Below are 18,483 nucleotides of genomic sequence, written 5' to 3'. Positions count from 1 at the left end.
TACCCCTGACGGTGGGGCGGTTCCCTCCTAATGCCCCTGATCATGTCCTCAGGAGAAAGCATGCAAGCCCTCCTCCTCATTGTTCCTTCTCCCCCAACTTCATTAGAAACGGTAGCTTACTGTATTTCTAGTTAATTTATTTACTCGAAGACATGCATTTGCAGGGTCTAAATACTATTGGTCCAACAATATCATCTTGCCAAGTGAGGCAAAGTTTTTGTTGCTTCTGGAATGAATACATACTCATGGGCAGCAAGCACAGGTTGTTGCTTGGTCTGTTTTATCACAGTACTTGCAATTCCTATGCCAGCTGACCCTTGGAATCCTTTCTTCAGTTCTCCAAGGTGAGCCAATCACAAACTAGCCTTTAAAACCTCCCAGTCAACACCCAAAGACTGTTGAGACATTTAGTTAGCCATTCTTTCTTTAGTTCAGGCTTGATGTGAGAATGTAGAAGAACGAGGTCTCTTTTACTTCTAGCGTGCAAATTTTCTTCCTCTTGAGGAAGTCTCTGAGTATAGATAGGCACTACTCTATGTATGGCATCTCATCAAATTCTTACACACAAATTTATGAGGGAGATAACATTATATGCCATTTTAATTGTAAGGAAACCGAGGCTCAGAAGGCAAGAAGACTTAGTATGAGACAATGCAACAGGTAAATAGTTGTTGAGCTGCAATTTTCACCCAAGCTATCTGGCTGTAACTACCAACATATAGCTCTTAGTGTGCCAGAATCAAGGGGTTATAATATTAGTTATAATTTTTTAAACATTGAGTTATTCTATAAAGGCTAGATAATAAAAGTATAAAATATTAGGAATCGTCCCTGTCCTAGCGAAATCACTGTGTTCTCTGTATGGAGAAAACAATAGCATACAGATAGTTAATGTAGAGATTTCTGGAATATTCTGGGAGGATCCATATTGGGAGTCAAGGGTCAAGCTGGAAAAAAACCCTTCTTACTTCCTGGGATAGCGGCAAGGGCTCTGTATGACTGGCTATCACAGCATAAATTTGCAAAAACACAAAAGGAAAAACAAGCAAAGGAGTTTCTGGAGAGGAAAGAAAAATTCAGTAGGATAGAAGAGAAGGTAGGAGTTGAGATCATGTAATAAGACAGAGACAATAAAAAGGAAATAGAAGTTCAAAGTAAAAGAATTTAAAATCCAGTTAAAAATACTGAGTGACAATGAGAAGATTTAAGAGAGTATATAAAGATTTAAGATAGTATATAAAGACTAGACTATGCTTTAAATGAAGTGGTGGGTAAATTTAATGAAAATAGAAGATTAATATCATAGAAATGAAAAACTGAAAACAAGTTGATGGTACTGAGAATCAAAACTAGGATTTAAGATTTAAGAAGGTAAGTTAAAAATTTTAAGCTAAAAACATAAATAATTAAGAGAGCTTTTTAAAAATTTTTATTATAATTTTTTTTAAGGAACTGTTTTTAAATAACAGCAGTAGGGCTGGTAGGTAGAAAGATCAGAGTGGGAGAGGAAAGAAGTGGTCAGGAGGGGTAAATCAACTCCAAGCAGGTCACAAGTATGTGACAGTCTGGGGGGGGGGGGAGTCAAGCTTTTAAGTGGCACAGAATCCCCCACTTTAGAAGCAGCAGCCTTTATATCTGGGGTTTTAAGGAGATATATCATGACATCCTAATACCCCTGCTATGAATCTCATTCTCAGACTTTTTGTCTTCTCATAATGGGATCCTTTTCTTCCCCTTGCTGGTTCCAGGACGATTGGAGTGTTTCTTCTGGTTGAAAGAAGCAGTTGCTCTCTGGTGTTCTGGAAACATAGCAGTCTTGCCCGTTTTCCCCCTACTGGTCCCTCTGGGGAAGTGCCTTTGGAAACCAGCCCACCCAGCAGGACAAAGAGGAAAGCCGGGTGACTCAGGCATAAGTGAAGGAAGGGAGAGAAACTGTTGGGGGTGAGACTAGAGAGTTTGGGAGGGGCCAAACCATGAACACACTTGGATCCCACAGCTTGTGAGACAAGAGGAGGGTATAGACAAGGGAGCTTTCCTGCCTCTCCCGTTAGGTTTCTCTATTACTGTGGGATCTACAGCTCAAATCCTCAGGGAAATTGTAAAGATGCTCATTAATTCTTTGCTGAATGAATAAGTGAATAAATAGGAGGAGAGCTGTGACAATGTACTATTCATTGTGGGAGTCAGGGAGGACGGGAACCATGGTTGGAAGCAACCGTTAATTTGAAATGGAAGCAAGTTGTGCTATGATTATTATAATTGTTCATCGTTCGTATTATCTTTGACATTATTTATTGCCTTAAGTACACCAGTTACTGTACTCAGCCCTTTAATATGTTATTTTTGGTCCTTGCAAATACCTTGCAATGTAGGTGTTCAAATTTACTTTTTATAAAGGTCAGAGAGGTTAAGAATCTCACTTACCATCACACTAACTAGTTGAACGAAAGTAAGTTTGACTTCAAAGTCTGTGCCCTCTTTATGATATTAGAAGGAAAGAGAAGTCCAGATTTTGCATGAACCAGGGGTAAACCTCGTCCCCTTCCTATACCAGCTTCTGGCCTTTTGGTGCTGAATCCCCTAAGCCAGACTACAGAAGCCCCAAATGAGTGTTTGGAAATAGGGTCATTCCCACGGTATAAGTATCCATGACAGCTAGTGTTAATTGCCTGGGACTTAAGTAATCCTATGCTTTCATGGATAGGTCAGTGAATTTCATCATCATGGGTAATATTGTTTCTATAGGAAAATATATTTTAAGACAAAACCCACCAAATTCCAATGGGAAATAGCCTGTATTTCTCCACCTTTACTAATTAATTTCTTAAAAACCTATACTGATTATTTGAAGGTAGGGTAAACTTCTTTGATTATTTATCTAACCATACAGACTTAAATTATATAGAGGCACTTAGAAACGAATACAGCATTTTCTTTCAAGTGGGACCAGATTTAGGTCTAATTAGAAGAGTAAATATGTACAGAACAGCTGGGTAGAAAAAATGCTGATACTATTCTATTTCTTTTTAAAATATTGGTTTATGTTATTATTGAAGTAATGCACAATCATTGCAGAAAACTTAGAAAGTACACAAGAGAGAAGGAAAAATCATAATGATTTTATTCCAACACTGCAGAGTTACCCATTATAAATATATGTGTAGTATAAGAATACATGTCACATATGTATGCAAGTGCACCTCCCGCAATTGCCCTTTGTGGTTCTAATATTTAATAATACAAGTTTTGCACAGCCTTGCGACTACCTGCTTCCACAAATTTCAGTCCCAGCAATTATCCCTAGAGTCCTCAGGGGAGAGCTTATGAAACTCCCTCCCCCTCCCCCTTGGAGCATTCTCCAAGAATGCTCTCCCTGGCACCCCTCCTGGGCCACTGGGAACAGTCGTGCCCTCCAGGGGCTGCTGTCGCCTGCTCAGCTGCAGACTGGATCCCTTGAAATGACAAAGCTACTTTATGTTTTGTTGTAAGAAGAAAGACAGCCCTTTCCCCTGACTCCCAGGATTATGCCCTTTCAGCAGGTACCAGGGTGGGGCTGCTCCCTGGTGTCTTCATGGTTTGCAGAACTTTAACGAAAGTTCTCTTACGGCGCTTTTTCAAAGAGTTACCCTGATCCCATGTGACTCAGAAATGAGTCCAACGAAGGCTTGGTTCAGGAACCACAGAATCATTGCTTCTTCCACTGACCAAGCCTTTCTTCCGGGACGGGAAGGGTATGAGCCTGACTTCTTGTGTCGTGATGAGTTCTCCCACGTGGTTCCCAATCCTCATGCTTTCTGGGAGGGAGGCTCACTTCCCTGGTTTGCTGTATATGCCCAGAACTATAACACTCCCAGGGAATGTTTCTAATGCAAAATGGAGAGGACATAGAACCTTACTAAAAAGCTAACAGACAGTATTACATGGGATAACATCGATAAGTTATCGCACCTTGCCTGGATCATAGTAAACATCAGCATACTCAGAAGATGTTGGCCGTTGCCATTATTTTTAATATTTCTGGGGGGTGGTGGCGGGGGTGTGAGAGTTGGAGGAGTGGGAGAGGGTGAGGCTGAAACGGCTAGTTCAAAGAGGCATGTCCCCTGGGCTGCCATGTTAAGCTGGATACCTTATTTTATTGTTTAATGGGATCAGCATGCTATGGGCAACAGGGCACGGCTGTTTTTGTAGGTCCTGAGGGCACTGCTTGATTGGGCTAGGCTTGAGAGCTGCGGTTGGCCAAGTTTGCTTACCCACGTCCCCCACTTTGCTCCCGGTGCCTGCTTTCCCTGCGAGTGACCATGCTCACTGCCGCACAGTGCCTGAGCTGTGCCACTTACATGTGGGGGACTTCGCTGTTGGTCACTGCTGGGCAGCAAAAGGTGGTGGCATCTCAGTCCAGGAGTCGAATGACTCAGCAAGTTGCTTGGGCCAGCGGCCCACATTGAGGTAGCTGGGAGAAGAGGAGGGCGTGTCTGGGGCCCAGAGTGAAACTAACCACAGTGCGTACCTCCTCCCTCATTGCCTGGTCTCTCTTCTGCCTCTTCTCCAGCTGACGCAACTGGACACAAACTGTGGCTGCCACATGGGGCAGCCCACCCCAGGCAAACAGGGGTTTGGAGTATCACATTGCACTTCTATATTAGCCTCCATTTACCTGTCTGTGGGCAAAGCCTAAAATCTTTACTATCTGGAATTATTACTGGACCTCTGGTTTAAAATTGTCATAGAATAGCTGCCTTAGAGCTTTGAGATATTTCTTTTCATACCCATCCAAGGCACAAATAAGGCCACTAGGTAGTATACATGTGAACTTGAAAATGAAGAATAAGGAAAGGTTTTTGGTGAAACAGTAGAAGACGGATTAATGTATATTTTCCCTCCCCTTCATGCCTTATTTTCCTTGTGGTTAAATCTGTCTTGGTCTAAAACAGTAAAAAAAAAAAAAAAAAAAAAAAAAAAAAAAAAAAAAAAAAAGAGAGAGAAAGAGAGAGAAAGATAACATTGGAAGATTTGGAATACTATTTCGTCAAGTAGAGAGACAGAAACCAGGTTACACTTTTGAAGATTCATAGTGGCAAGAAACTACAGTTGTGGGGGAAACTCTTTTGTGAAGGAAATCGGAGATGACTGTCAATCCATTATAGTTTCATATTAGTTTATTGGTTTATCATTAATAACATATGAAGGACCCTCAACTTCGAGGTGTGCTATACTTGTAATATTTATTTGGAAGTTAGTTGTTCAGAATAAATGTTCATTACAAAATGCGATAGGAAAAAAGCATTTAATTTTAAGATATAATCTATTTATCATCCAATGCAATGAAAAGAGAAAACAAACATGTTTACCCTAGTAATAGTCATGTAAAATAATTAAATTTAATGCATCAATTATGTTAAAGAGATGTACTGGAAGAAAAGTATGTTGGATAAAACACAGAGATGGAGACGGGCAGTGTGAAAAGTACGAATACACCATGGCATTTTCAGAGCTTTTAAATATTTTTAAAATGTATTTATTGCCGGCAGAGAGCATGTGGGTGCATGTGTGTGGGGAAGGGGCAGAGAGAGAAGGAGAAAGAGAGTCCTAAGCAGGCTCGGAGCTGTCAGTGTAGAGCCCGACGTGGGGCTCAATCTTGATCTCGCGGGAGATCACGACCTGAGCGGAAATCAAGAATCGGGTGCTTAACCAACTGGGCCACCCAGACGCCCCAGGTCTTTCATAAACTTCAGAGTGGGAGTGACAAAGAGGCGTGGGTGGTGTTCAGCTCTAAGTTAGCAGAGCAGGTGTGCAGGCTGACCATCTAGAACTCAGGCAGCACTTGCATTTTTGCTACTGATTTCCGATTCAGGCTCCTGAGCGATCTTGTGAAGCAGAAACCACAGGCAACGGAGATGCAGTTCCAATCAATTATTGCAGATTTCGCTCACCTGGTGGAGACGTGCTGCCAAGCAGAGGAAAGTGAAATGTGCTTCAGAGGAGAGGTATGCCTGTTTCCTTGTCTATTCTCTTAGGATTTATTGAAGTTCTAAACAAAGTACTCTCTCCATTCCAAACGTGAACGGATTGGGAGAAAAGCACAGTGTAGACGGATTGGTGTAATTGACTACATTTGGGTTCCGGGTATGTTACTATTTATGCTTATTTGAGGAAACCAGCAGAATTGAATACCAGAGTCGTGGCACCAGATGGAGGTGGATTGGGGGTGGGAGAGAGAAACATGAACTGAAGACTTTGGTAATTGTAAAGAAACGGTGTCCTTAAAAATAGAGTGAAATTTTAAAGAAATGACAGTTTGGGGCGCCTGGGTGGCGCAGTCGGTTAAGCGTCCGACTTCAGCCAGGTCACGATCTCGCGGTCCGGGAGTTCGAGCCCCGCGTTAGGCTCTGGGCTGATGGCTCAGAGCCTGGAGCCTGTTTCCGATTCTGTGTCTCCCTCTCTCTCTGCCCCTCCCCCGTTCATGCTCTGTCTCTCTCTGTCCCAAAAATAAATAAACGTTGAAAAAAAAATTAAAAAAAAAAAAAAGAAATGATAGTTTGAAGACCTTGTGGGCAAACTGTAGTTTTGTTCCAGAAATTTCTGGGGGGCACAATAGGGAATAGTTGCCAAATGTAATTGGGGCTTAACTAAGGAATCAGGGACAAGGGTTTCATTTTCTTAGTGGCCAGAAGATCATTGGAATAGGGGTGAAGACTACAGAGAGGAAAGAGAAATGACCAGAAAAGAGTGCTCGTGCTTACTCACCAAACTGACTACTACATTAGTTTCTGTAACTAATCTAATTGCATATGGTTACCAAGTAAATGATTTTTCCTAAGATGGTAAAGTTATAGGACTTAAACTGCTAAGAATATCATGGTAGGCTGTGGCCCAGAAAATTCATGTCAATTCATGGAAGGGACCTAGGACAAACTGCTCTCCCAGGGACGTGATTCAAGGAGCAGAAACTCAGATATTGTAGTATCTGAGTAAAGGAATGCAAGTGTGTAGTTAAAAAATAATAATAATAAAGCAGTCTTTATAGTGAAAACAGGCTGTGGATGGTTCAGATGGGGGATACGTCTAGCAATGGCCGAGGGAAATGTTTTCACAGGTAACAATTTTCCTGAATGCCTTGATTACCTTCAGTGGCTCTTTTCTACCTGTTCAGCTAAACTGTACATGTGTTTATGTTAAAAGTCACATATCTATAGTCTAGCCAAGGGCAGGCAAACTACAGCTCTCAGGCTAATGGACTCCACTTCCTGTTTATATAAATAAGGTTGTATTGACACACAGCCCTGCCCGTTTATTTACATATTGTCTATGGCTGCTTTCTGTCTATAACAGCTGAATTAAGTAATTGCAGGATTGAGTGGCTGTGACAGAGACTGCGTGAACTGCAAAGCCCTCAAATATTGACTATCCGGCTGTTCACAGAAAAACTTCACTGACTCCCAGATTAGCTGATACAAAAAATGAAAGTAATCACCTATGCTAGAATCTATTTATTTTAGTTTTTTTTAACGTTTTATTGTTGAGAGACAGAAAGAGAGCTCGAGCAGGGGAGAGGCAGACACAGAATCTGAGACAGGCTCCAGGCTCTGAGCTGTCAGCACAGAGACTGATGCGGGGCTTGAACCCATGAACTGTGAGATCATGACCTGAACCACAGTCGGACGCTTAATTGACTAAGCCACCCAGGCGCCCTTCTATTTATTTATTTTAAAGCCTTTTTACTTTTTGTAAAGCATTCAGAAAACATGTTTCCATCTAAGCGACAACTCCATAACCACACGGATCAACACTTTGAAGAAGGGCCCAGTCTGGGAACTCCCAAGGGAATTTTCTTGAGGCATTCTTGCTCCTGAGTGAGAATACTACTTGCTCAAACTGTTTAACCAATGGCCTGCTAGGAAGATTTCTGTGCGCTTTCCCCCACATTTTTTGCCTAACAGTAATCTTCAACTTAGTGGTTGAAAAGCCGAATATCTTCCCCTTTCCCCCTTCCTTCTCTACTTTCTTTTAGGATTTCTCTCCCCCAAATTAAAGGAGAAAACAGAAGCTATCTGAAGAATATATCATGTTAATTATAATTTGCCAGAATTACTTCTTCAGATAAAAATGCTTATTATCTGTAATTATGCATTATCTCTAAAGTTTGGTCAAGTTGATCCTTGTATGATTATTCTAAGGCAGTGAGTCTGAAACTTTAGTGTGCATTAGAATCACTTACAGAGCTTACTCAAACAAAATCAGTGTTTTCCACCCCAGGGTGTCTGATTTCAGTAGTTCTGGGATGGGGTCTGATAATTTGCATTTCTAACAAGTTCTAGGTGCTGCTGGTGCTGCTGGTTTGGGGACCACTTTCAGGATCACTTTAGTAAGGTGCAAGTAGATAATCATAAACTGTTCCCCCATTCCCTCCCCATGTTTCTGAATTGTCTAATTCTCAGTGAGAAGTTGGAACCAAGGACAGTAACAGAAATAATGAAACAATTGGAAAATAACATATTTATAAAAGGAAGTGAAAGGATTTGTGGATATTAGATATGAAGATAAGACTGGAATATTTACAAAATAACCTTATAGTATATAAACAGGCTTAGCAAAAAATGTGGGAATGGATGATAAAACTACTTTAGAATCTTATCCTCAAGAATTTGTGCAAATCTCCATGCTTCTGTGTTTGTGAAAGGAGTCTAGGTTTGACAATAGGGCAGAGGAATAATGCCTAGAGACTCCAGGAGCCTCCATGGAACCACGACCCCAGAAGCTCAGAGGCTCAGCCAGTTGGCAGTCTGTGGCTGTTCCAAGTTAGCTATAAAAGACTAACTACTCCAGGGACCTACGGGCATTTTCTTTGTTTTCTTTTCTGATATTACAGTAGTCAATTATGTAAACCTGTCCTGCCTGCTAAAAGAGAGGGTAAGCAGGTTTGAAGACTGCCTTTCTAGCTCTGGCTGTTGGGAGGACAAAGCATTTTTAGATAAGATGGAAGACATAGTTTGAGAAGGAAGCCAAATTCTAAGGAGAAAAAGGGTGAACCAACAATGTTGGAATGTTGGCAAGAGAAAAACGAATATATAAGAGGAAAAAAAAAGAAACTCAGCTATACAGGGTGAATTTGGATTGTCCAAAGAACAGGCATCTCTCACATTTCATGAAATAATAACACAAATTGTAGACCTCAGCAGGTTCAAGGAGAAAACCCTACTCACAGATACTCTCTGCCAGGTCAACGGGGAATGATAATTATAGCCTGAGATATTTCTCTGTGAACAGCAGAGTATAATATAGAAGAAAGCAAACATGAGTTAGCAGAAATGCGGGCAGGTTGGAACAATGCTTTGAAAATAATACATGCAATTTCACAATGAAAAAAAGTGAAGGTCTACGTTTAGATGTGACTTAACACAAGTTCATGGGAAAAGATCTGCTGGGTAAGTAGTCTGTACCCAACAACTTGATGGGTCTACTGTCAGAGCCACTGTAGTCTTGGATGCATTTCCAAAGAAAAAACAAGGACCAGGTTAAGCAAGGTGATAATCCCAACGTAGGTGGATCAATGTGGGTGAACTACCAATGCAGGCGGTCACAGGTTACTATGTTCAGTTTCTTATAATACATTACACAAGCTTTGAAAATTATATAAGCAATACATGAACACAACAAGAGCTCAAACAGAACACCAGGGTACATTTCCCCTTCCCAATTTTGAGTTCTTTCTTCTAGTTTTCCTAGTGATTCCCATCATCACCTTGATAGTTTCCTAAAATATTCAAATTATTCACATCACATAATGAATATGGTGTGCTTCTGCTGACTTCAAGAACCCTATCCAGAGACTCTTTCTTAATTTATTTAAAAGTATTTTTAGTTCTTTTATTGCTTCTATTTCTTGGCCCTTCAGTTCCAGTCAGCATCTAGTGATTCTCCCAAACACAAGTAACATGTCTAAACTTCCTTTGACTCCTGCCAAGTTTACTTTTTTAAAGCTATACCATTGTTCTACATTGTCTGGGTTTATGTATCTGCTTATTAAATACAAAGTTTTATATGCTTGTTCAGAAGTTAATGCTAAAAACTGGAAATGACTCAATAGTATATTTAATTGTGTGTTTACTTTGAATATTACTGATATCAGTACCATGAATGGATTGACCAACCGAATGATTTACCCTGTTAAAAGGTGTAGAAATTAAATGAACACTCTTCTCTTACCACTACCAGCTGCAGAAAATCATGCCACTTTTATTTAGTTTCACATATTTGGACTATGATTTCCTTGTATATCCTTCTGTATTTGAGAGTTTCTAATTGCCTTTCTTTTTCTCTGTTGGCAAATAAAGCACGCACTTTCATCAGATTACTAGAATGTTTTAAGTTCTTAATAAGACAGTTTTTTAATAGAATATTCTGTCATCTTAAAAGAATATTTCAAAAAGCCCTCTGAGCTAATCTTTCAATCAGATGTAGTTATTTCTGGACTTATCCATGGCTATTCACATAGGGTTTCATTTCAGTGTAATCCTGGGTAAATTGGACTATTTCTAAATACAATTTTTTTTTTGTTTTTTTCTTGGACTAGTTTATGTTTTGTTGGGCTACATTCTTAACATATGTACATATGTATGTATGTATTATTTCAGAATAATATATAAACTTTCTGGGTCCTTGTATTTTATTATTTTTTAAAGTTTATTTATTTATTTTGAGAGAGACAGACAGACAGACAGAGAGAAAGCCTGGGGAAGGGCAGAGAGAGAGAATCCCAAGCAGGCTCTGTGTTGTCAGTGCAGAGCCCAACACAGGGCTTGATCCCACAAAACATGAGATCATGACCTGAGCTGAAATCAAGAGTCGGAAGCTTAACCGATTGAGTCACCCAGGGGCCACTGGGTTCTTATATTTTAAAATATTATATTGTCCATATATTTGCACAATATTTTTGCTGATATGTCAATGGGGGTTCTTTAGGTGTAAACAATAGGATCAAATTCTGGCTAAGTAATATTAGTTTATTGAAAGAATAGTGGTGGCTACAGTTTGAAAAACAAGCTGAGCAGTAGACCAAAACCAAAAGCAACTCAGAAATTAGTGACTTTCTGGTATTTTACTGCTATGACATATCATCATTTCATTATTCTTAGCCCCTATTTTTGCACTTTGATATTTTGGTCAGTGTCATACTGATGGCCTTTTTCTTCCCCCTTAGCAGTTCATCAATATCTCTTACGTTGATTTTTTTTTTTCTTTTTAGCATCAACAAGGCTTTCTTCTTTTTTAAAAGCTTTTTTACCATTATTTCACTGGGGTCTTGGAAGAGATGAGAGAAAATACATTTTAAAAGGATATTGGCTGATGTTATGTCCAGAGAGTGTCTAGAATGAAAAAAAAAAAAAGGATTGAAATGCATGTCACAAGAATATGGAGAAATTGACTGGTAATGGTTATCCCAAAGTCTTAGGATGGGTGACCTGTTAGCAGTCTACCAACATGTCCAGGATTATAGGACATCAGAGTGACTAATTTGATGTCAGTGTAAGGAAAATGTTTCCTCTTTCTTTTCTCTGTTCTCTGCATTCCATCACCTCATGGAACATGAATCCATGCTTTCTATTTCTAAATCTTGCTTGTGCTTTGCCTCAAGATGTTGAGTTATCATCCCTTATTTCATGTAGGACATTTCTCATTATTACAGTAGTTTTCAGATTCCTTTCTTCTACCTTACCTTACCTTTACCAGAAACGTTCCCCTCCCCTCCCTGCATCTGTCATCATTACAAGTGAGAAATTTACCAAGGAACTATGGAATAAATAGGAATAAATAAAGTCAGGAAGGACGGATATGGAGAAATAGGACTTACCCACTAATATTAGGTTCAGAGCAAATGGATGAGATTAAATATGAGGGTCTTGAGGTTGAGCTTACGGGAAAATGTCCCATGAAGATTGATTTAAAAAGTCATGGGTTCCCAGAGAAACAAAGATTCCTTAAACTGCAGAGCTATTTTGAAAACCAAACTTAAATAGATTCCAGTCTCTAGATAATTTAGATGTGGTACTGTTTGAGGGTAGGAAGAAAGGCTAAATTAATAGATTTTTAACCATGTCCCACAGGGTGCTAGGAGCTCTGGGGAGTTCAGGTCACCTATCCACTAGGGCGCGCGGGCTCGTGTGTGTGTGTGTGTGCGTGCGCGTGCACACACACACACACACACTCGCTCATGCACTAATCTTAGCAATGGAATTCTAGGGGCCCTATTCCCACTTCACTAAAGATCACTTAACTTTTACCTATCTCTCTGGGCTTCCAAGAATGACTTTCATTTGAATAAAGAGCATACAGGTAAAAATTGGGGAAAACTGCTGGACTTAGAATAGAGGTCAATACCAGTGTATATGAAGATGGTAAGGGCACGGATCAATGTTCGTGGTTTTGATCCTTTTGAATTCTTGTACCTGATTATATAATGATTTAGCATGGGATTAGCCTAGAGCAGTTTTAAAATGCATTGAGAAACTGATGTTGATTGTTTTTCACCTGCGCCAAAAGAGTCCCATAGTTTTGTGAGGAAAAAGCAAAGTTTTTTTTTTTTTTTTAAATCCAAATCTGGGGTCCTCAGAGTGAGAGAGGCATTGCAGTTAAGTAAGAGCTTAAGCTAAGGGACTAGGCTGTGAGAAATTCTAAGATCTTGAGCAGTGAGCACTTAAGAGCCCCCTCAACAGGCATATAACAGGTAAGTCTTAAAGATTTTTCTGTTTGGGGATCATAAATGTTCAGGTGTCTTCTTTTGTTCTGTTTTTCTCTTTCTTTACCGATGTACTTATTTGCTTTCTTTTCTAGGGGTCCAAACTGATTGAAAAGTGCCAGTCTCTCTTGGGACACAAATGATCCCAGAAAATGTCAGTGCGGAATCTTTGGTGAGATCCGCTTTTTATTTTTCATCAGTAATCAAACCCATGTCTGAGATTCAAAATAAGATTCAACAAAATCATTTCTTAGCTACTCACAATGTTACTCAAGAACACTAGCGCGGCTACACTAAATCTCTCCTTTTCTACTCAGAGAAACCTACTTATCGTAACCCTGATACAACCAGCTTACACTCTTACTTTCTCCCCTAAGCTTTCAGCTTCTCAGAAGCAGCACCAGAAATATGAAATCAAGGGGCTTTTCAGGTAGACGCGATGGGCTGCCACACTGAGCTAGAAACTGGCTGCTGGGTTTCCAGAGTGAAAAAGACCCGCCTGCAGTTTGGAAGTTTCTGTCCATATCACTGCTGAAAATGATTATTGATAAACTGAATGGAATGTGCTTTATAATAAGTTAACTTTAGAATTGCTTTGGCTTTTTTTTTTTTTTTTTTTTTTTTTTGAGAAAGTGTGGAACCGGGAGGGTACTTGGAACTGCTTATAACATTCATTCATTGAATAGACTTTTAGTGGGTCTAGTGTATGAGGCGCTATCCTAGGAGCTTGTGATACATCGGTGACCATGAAAAACTGAACAAAATCCCTATCTTCCTCATGTTTACCTTCTGGGGGAGGTTGGTGAAAACATATCTTTCCTTCTTTTTGTCTCTCTCTCTCTTTCACCATCAGTTAGACTTGAACTAACTAGGACTTTGCCTTGTGCCTATGGCATTGAACACATGATGAAATCAAGAAAATATTTAACGTTCTGTTTGCCAAGAGCCTTTGAGTTACTTGCAAAGCTACAAAAGGTCATAACTGCGGTGGGGAATAGGTTCTGTTGGCCGTACATTGTCTCCTACGTGCCAGATAAGTCTGCTTTTGCAACAGCCGGTGTCCTAAAGACACATAATTACACGTAACTTCTTGCTTATTATTGTCACTGGCTACAGTAATAATAACTAGCATGGTGCCAGATACTAAATTTTTACCTTTATTTATTTTTTTTTTAATTTTTTTTTTCAACGTTTATTTATTTTTGGGACAGAGAGAGACAGAGCATGAAGGGGGGGGGCAGAGAGAGAGGGAGTCACAGAGTCGGAAACAGGCTCTTTTTTTTTTTTTTTAAATTTTTTTTTTTTCAACGTTTATTTATTTTTGGGACAGAGAGAGACAGAGCATGAAGGGGGAGGGGCAGAGAGAGAGGGAGTCACAGAGTCGGAAACAGGCTCCAGGCTCTGAGCCATCAGCCCAGAGCCCGACGCGGGGCTCGAACTCACGGACCACGAGATCGTGACCTGGCTGAAGTCGGACGCTTAACCGACTGCGCCACACAGGCGCCCCTAAATTTTTACCTTTAAAAACTCATTTAGTCCTCATCATAATCTAATGAGGAAGGTACTATTAGTAACCTTCCCATTCTACAGACCAAGACGATGAGCACAGAGAGGTTAAGTAACTTGCCCAAGTATTCACAGATGGTTTGGAACCAGGTTTCAAATCTAGACCATCCATCTCCAGAAACTGGGCTCTTAATCAGTGCATTCATGCTTTTTTTGTCATGTCAAGGAACATCATTATCTAAAAACTCCATAGCAGAGTAATCTCCCTGAAGCACTGATTGCAAACAGTGGTAGTTTTCTCTGCACAATGTTGAGAAGAGAATGGCTATTTCCTTCTGTGAACAGCGAACCAAATAACTCGCTCTGTCTCCTTTAACCATTGATTCTGCCACCAACGCCTCAGCCTTGGAAGAATCCCTCAGAGATTCATTCAATTTCTCATTCTTTTTTCTCTCTTTCTTTCTCTCATCTCTTTAATATATATTTGTTAATTCCTTTTTCTATGTGTGCTCATTTCTTTCTTTAAACTTTGAAATTGAGTTCTGACCCCCTTGGCCCATTTTTCTCATCCTTCAACCTTTTATCTTTACCCTAGGTATGTGAGGCTGACATTGGAATGCAGGGGCCCTAATGTTTATTAACTTGAGCTTTCGGTGATGATTTGTATAGTAGTCTTTTCCCCAGCAATCCTAGGATCAATGACATAATGAACTTATCATTTGGACTTATGTTTATTTTTCCAGATTTTTTTGTGTTTAATAAAAAATAAGCAGTAATAGTGTAGTGCTTACTAAATAAGTGAGTTTATCTGATTAGAGAAAAAAATTCTCATTATATTGCATCTCACCTTGATTTTAAATAGTTTTACCTCACTCCAGTGATTTCAACATGTTCATATACATTAGCAAATTAGATGTGAAAAAACGTTTGCAAGTTCCTATTGTGTTTAATACACTGCTAGGTGCTATAGAGAAGAATATGAATTTACTAAGACCAGATAACTAATGCATTTATACAAGAGACAAACACATAAGGAATTATAACAAAGGGCAGATTTCAAATTTCCAGTGTCACAAGAGCAGAGCTAACTGATAATGTGATTCACAAGAGTCTGAGTTCACAAACTGTCACAGAGACCAGGAAAAGTCATGGAAGAAGTGACCCTGCCCAACGACTAGAAGTTAGGCAGGGTTTGAACAGATAGAGAAGTGGTGGGATGTGAGGTGTTTTGGGGAATGGGGAGTGATTCAGTTCGGTCTGTTGTAAGACAAAAATTAAGTAGTTGTGGGCAGTGCGATCCAGTGAAAGATAGGGATACAAGGGTGGGTGGGGACATACTGTAGTTTAATTTTAACAACAGTTAAGGTTTATCACATTTTTAATGTGTAAGGTGCCAGGCTTGACATGTATTATTCCTATAACTCCCACAACCATCCAGTGAAGTCGGTACTACTATCCCATTTTACAGATGAGGACAAATAAGAATGCCAGACAGACAGAGTGTAGTTTAGGGTGAAGCCATAGATTATGGGGGTTGAGAGTGTGGATTCCGGAGTGTGGTTCAAATCCTACCCAGCTTTTCTAAAGACCTTAGCAAATCTCCTAACCTCTCCATGGCCTTCCTCATCTATAAAATTGGGTTGAAAGGGTAACTTCTTTGTGGGACTATAACAAACACTAAATCAGCTAATATAGGTAAAGCTTAAAACAGTACTTGGCAAATGATAAGTGCTATTAATTTGAATGATGTGAAATTGCCAGTTTGGTAGGTTAAATATTGACAATTTCAAAGGGCTCAATCAATCTAATAGGTGTTAACTATTATTATTTAGAAGACAAATGAAAAAGAAAAGAAAAAAGAGAAAGAAAAAAGGAAAAGAAAAAAGAAAAGAAGAAAAAAGGACAAATGGATGCCATTGAAGGGTTTTGTTCTAATGCATCCTATTCCTTTCTTTCCTTTCCCGTGTAGATATAGCAACGTGACAGTTACACCTGCCATCTTGTCCACCTCATAGACTGCCTTGAAAATGGACTTCTTCCCCGTTCAGTTCCTAAAACCAATGTGAACGGCCCTAAGCAAAATTCCATAGCAACACTGCCTAACTGAACATTTCATATAGCCAAGAGATAGTAAAATATACCACCAAATCAGAGAAAACCATACAGAAAAGATTCTATATTTCTTTAGCTACTGGGTCCGATTTGTGAAAAGGATGCATATATACAGGAGCTTTTAGAAAAACATTTCATATAACTCATTTGCACATTCTTTTATTCACTGATTCACTAATTCATTAAGTCTTTTATTCAATTGATTTTTATTAAGCACATCTTATATACAAAACACAGCATTAAATTCAGCCAAGTATACAAAGATGAATGTAACAGGTCCTCTACCATTAATAAGTATAACATTACTGGGGTTGAATTTGAACTAATATGTAACTGGTAGTAAAAAACCTGAGCCACCTGAAGCAAGGATAAAGAGTTTTATGACAAAAGTTTATATTCTTGTATTATGCAAAGATGCCTCCGAACAGATTTTTCTCTCTGAAATTGTATTGCCATGTAACAAATTATCCTAAAATTTGGCATACTACAACAACCATTTATTTTCTCATACATTTTCCAAAGATCAGGAATCCAGGAGTGGGTTAGCTGGGTTTTCTGGCTCAGGGTGTCTCAGGAGGCTGTAGTCAAACTGTTAGGGCTGTGTCATCTGAAGGCTTGACCGGGACCAGCCCATGGCCCACTCATCTGGCTGTGGACAGGAGGCCTCAATTGTTGCTGGCTCTGGCAAAGGTCTCTGTTCCCATGATGCAAATCTTTCTCTGGGGCTGCTCTCGCCATGGTAGTCAGCTTCCCCCAGAGCCAGTGACCCAGGAGAATGAGCGAGAAGGACGCCACAGCGTTATATGACCTAGTTGCCCAAATCGCACACTGTCACTTCTGCTGTCCTCTGCTCATCAGGATTGAGTCACTAGGTCCAGTCCATTTGCAAGGTGGGAAGGATTAGGCCCCACCTCTTGAAAGGAGGAATATCAAAGACTTTATGAATATATTTTAAAACTACCACAGAAGCGAAGTTAATGTCTTATTAAATAATTTTATTTTTCTGCATCTGGTAGGACTCTGTGCTTGCATGTACTTGCTACTTCTTGTTGGTAACTTTCTAATCCTAACTTATCTATGCCCTAATTCAAAAAGTACCACGTGTTTATTATAGGCTATTTAATAAGCATAGAAAAATAAGAAATGATTCACCCATAATTCTACAATTCAGATATAACCACATCTAATGTCTTTTTGGTTTGTGTGTAGGTACAAATATTAGTGTACACACACACAAGCATATTTTATGCATAATAGATATTTTGAATATTTGTATGTATATCCTTATTTAGATATTGGATATGTAAGAAGAATTTCTTCCGTAATTACAATTTATTTGGAAACATAATTCTAATAGCTGCATAATATTCTGTGGGTAAATGTTTTTTTTCCTTCTGTTTTTTTTTCCATAATTTTGAAAATTTAGGCTACTTAATTATTTTTATCACAATAGCAATATAATACGTATCTTTGCACAATGGCTTTGTATGACTGATTATTTCAATATAGGATCCTCTAAGCTGAATTATAGGATGAACTTACTGCTGAACTGCTTTCAAGAAAAGTTATATCCACTTGTATTTCCACCAGTAGTCTCAGTGGCCATCTGATTGTAATTTGCTGAGTATTTAATCTCATTTCTTAATCTTTGCCAATAGACCAAAAAGTGCATTTTGCTTTTCTTAACTTTGTGTTTTGATGACATCCGAGTTATTTTGTTGACTCTGTGCTCCAGATTCATCCTTAGCTGTTGGTTCTTTGAAAATGGATATGGACCCTTTAAGTGTGTTTCCTTTGCATTGTGCATGATGCCCTGCTTCGTCGGTAGAGGGCGCTGAAGAAGCACTGTAGCGGGAAATTTGGTCTTTCCAGATTCCCAGGGCTGACTGACAAGGTTTTGGGGAAGCCCACTTTTTTCCTCCACTGCTTTGCCCAGAGTGCTTTCTCCAGGGCAGTTTGCCTGTAGGGTGCAGCTTTCTTTACCGTTTGTTCCCCCAACTCCTCCATCTTTCGATTTGGTTTGCGGTGGCACAGCCTGGAGCTGAGTGCACATCTGTACCTGAACACAAATCGCTGCTCTCCACACCACCCCCTGGATTCAGTGCCTGCTCACAGAGAGGGCCCCCGGGGGT

General features: G+C 39.6%; 1 protein-coding gene across 1 annotated transcript in view; it reads left to right on the top strand.

Moving 5' to 3' along the window:
• The window catches only part of LOC115512558 (alpha-fetoprotein-like), a 53,256-nt gene extending 36,553 nt beyond the window's left edge, over positions 1 to 16,703 (top strand). Inside the window, exons 13-15 of the mRNA XM_030313694.1 lie at positions 5,852 to 5,984; positions 12,829 to 12,905; positions 16,209 to 16,703. Coding sequence (XP_030169554.1) covers positions 5,852 to 5,984; positions 12,829 to 12,876 — 181 coding nt within the window. The 3' untranslated portion in view covers positions 12,877 to 12,905; positions 16,209 to 16,703. The remainder of the gene's footprint in view (positions 1 to 5,851; positions 5,985 to 12,828; positions 12,906 to 16,208) is intronic.
• Positions 16,704 to 18,483: the final 1,780 nt, after the last annotated feature.

This window comes from Lynx canadensis, chromosome B1 (genome assembly GCF_007474595.2).
Source record: "Lynx canadensis isolate LIC74 chromosome B1, mLynCan4.pri.v2, whole genome shotgun sequence".
Lineage (NCBI taxonomy): Eukaryota > Metazoa > Chordata > Mammalia > Carnivora > Felidae > Lynx > Lynx canadensis.
Note: the sequence above shows the minus strand (reverse complement) of the source record. Positions and strands in the feature narration are given on the sequence as shown.